At 32.2% G+C, this 2,469-nt stretch overlaps 1 protein-coding gene across 1 annotated transcript; it reads right to left on the bottom strand.

The window, feature by feature from the left end:
• Window positions 1–218: 218 nt before the first annotated feature.
• LOC113236233 lies at window positions 219–1,818 on the bottom strand. Its single transcript, XM_026472240.1, has 2 exons — window positions 1,160–1,818; window positions 219–490 (listed from the first exon to the last, which is right to left on the bottom strand). The coding sequence occupies exons 1-2, from the start codon at window positions 1,794–1,796 to the stop codon at window positions 474–476; spliced, it is 654 nt and encodes a 217-aa protein (XP_026328025.1). The 5' UTR covers window positions 1,797–1,818; the 3' UTR covers window positions 219–473.
• Window positions 1,819–2,469: the final 651 nt, after the last annotated feature.

Here is a 2,469-nt window from a genome sequence, read left to right as displayed (position 1 = left end):
TTTTTCAATAAAATTTATTTGTTCCGTGTAAGTTAACATGGCCTCGAGAACATTTAAATCACTTGTGCCCAAAGGTGCGAAGATACTTTTATTGTTTTTCATTATTTGGATTCCTTTCTCAGGACCCTGTAGATCCATTATTATTCCATGTTTAACTAACCAATCAAACCCTATTATAACTGGCCTGATTAAATTAGGCACTATTAAAAAATGTGTATCAATGATTTCTCCTTGTATATTTATTGGTAATATAATCACTTGTTGTACCTTTGCACTCTTTTGTCCTATAGCTCCCCGAATTTGAACTGGTTTAATAGGTAATAAAGGTATTTTTTCAGAATTACTTTTAATGTTTTCCCAAAAGGATTCAGAAATACAACTTATGTCACAACCAGTATCTAACAGACATAAAACCTCTTCGCCTAATATTTTTAAACGTAATTCCGATTTGAATATATCAATGTGCTCTGAAATTAATTGGTCATCTTCGTCAAATAAGGATGCTAAAATAATTTGTTCTGGTGGTTGGTAAATTGTATTAATTTCTAATTCAGATCTGGTAAGTAAATTCTTTACTATTTTCTGATTTAATGAATTACTTGAGCCTAGTCCTTTCCTATCTATTTGTCCTTTAACAACTATGGGAAACCGTAACCCTGTATTATTAACGCCTAAGGTTTGGCCAGGTTCCCAACCAGTTTTTAACATCATGTTTAGTACCATATTAGAATTACAAACCCCTCCTACTTTTGCTGTTGAGATTGGGTCCGTCTCAGCAGCTTCTATTCGTTTAAATTGCCACTTAACTGTTCATCACTAATTTCTACTGCATTAACACCGTGAGTTGGCTTCGATTTACTTTTCGACGTTACTTCTTGAGGCCTTTTCCACTGCACGGTAGTATTTAATTGATGTGGTTTTCGTCCGCGCAGATATAGTGCATTCTGACGGTTCTCCCTTATTGCGGTATTGCTTGTTGTCGTCTCATTATTTCGACGTAATACATTAGGTCGTTCATGAGGGTCGTGCTTGTTGATGTTGTCCACCTTTCTAAGAAATTCCGCCGCGCCTAAAATGGTAGTAGACGGGTTTACAGCCCAAGAATACTGTATATGTTTTGGAAAATGACGGATAATATCATCAATTAATTGTCTCTCCGGTATAGGAAAACTGAGCATTTTAGCCTGACCGGCTAAAGAAATAAAATGTCCTAACATCGTTGGATGTTCTGTCCTGTCCCATGTGTTGTGAACTATTTTCCGTCTTAATTCGTTTTGCTCTGCTTCACCCCAATATGTACTCATGAAATCTCTTTTGAAATCTTCAAAACCTGTCCATCTTTCCTTGTAAATCCGAGCCCAATCTCGTGCCTCTCCTTCCAGACATTCAATGATTATTTCGATGTTATCTCTCATCACTGAACCTTTATTTATATAAGCAGTTAAATCTTCAATAAAAGTGACTGGGTGAGTTCCTCTTCTTCCCGGGTATTTTGGCTTCTCAGATAAATTAGGTACTGCATATATTATTTGCTGAATTTCAGAGTTTTGTGGCAATGTGGATGTAGACGGTTGTGTCATTGTGTTCTCCAATAGAGAAGCAGTTGTATCACTAGTAGGTGTGCCTCGCTGATCATCAACGATAACGTTTGCAGATGTAATTTTTTCCTCTAATCTATTTATTTTAGCATCTATCAATCCAACTGCTCTTCTGAACATTCTGTTCATAAGTTTTATAGAACTACTCGGTTTTTGTACTTGTGTAGATTGAGTGCTGGCTCGCGTCTTCGGCCTCATTTTGTAAAAAAAAAATAGTATCTCCGTATTTCTTATATAAAAGTCACACTACAAGGATCACTGAGTTTATGTAAATAATTATTAAGTCATTTAAGGTTTATTTATACACTATGGTTATTTATACATAAGGTTCTGTCAGAACACTACTATTGTATAACACTGAATTTAATCGCACAATATAATGATTTTAGAGATATTAAAAGCACTTAAATAAATATAACTATTCTTCAGTTCACTGTATCATCAAGATACTTTAATTTATATATTTATATTATTATTAGCCCTATTTTGTATTTTTTTTTTATAATTTTTTTTTTTATTTTTTTTTTTATTACATTTTATTTTATTTATTTTTTTTTTGTTTTGGTGGGGACCTGTAAAGTGCAAAATACCATATAATTATAACATGAAAGAAAAAAAAAATAACATAAAAATATTTTACTATATTCCCATCAAAATAAAGAGTAAGTACAACAAGGTATTGAAATAATTATGAGTAATTATTTAGATACCCTGTTACCATTTAATCATAAAATTAAATAAAAATAAAAGATTGATTCTACTAGTACTAGTCCTAAATAACATATGCTCAGTATTTCCTGTTACTAAGTTTCGAAATATGGTAAAACAGAAATTCATTATAAGGTAATCATTGTTTCTTTTTTATTAAAAT

The sequence above is a fragment of the Hyposmocoma kahamanoa genome, unplaced genomic scaffold (assembly GCF_003589595.1).
Source record: "Hyposmocoma kahamanoa isolate Upper Pololo Valley unplaced genomic scaffold, ASM358959v1 90253, whole genome shotgun sequence".
NCBI classification, from domain to species: domain Eukaryota; kingdom Metazoa; phylum Arthropoda; class Insecta; order Lepidoptera; family Cosmopterigidae; genus Hyposmocoma; species Hyposmocoma kahamanoa.
The sequence above is the reverse complement of the archived record's forward strand: the minus strand, read 5'-3'. Positions and strand labels throughout refer to the sequence as shown.

Coding starts and splice junctions, on each gene's coding strand:
- LOC113236233 (XM_026472240.1), bottom strand. CDS start 1,796: ATGAGGCCGAAGACGCGAGCCAGCACTCAATCTACACAAGTACAAAAA.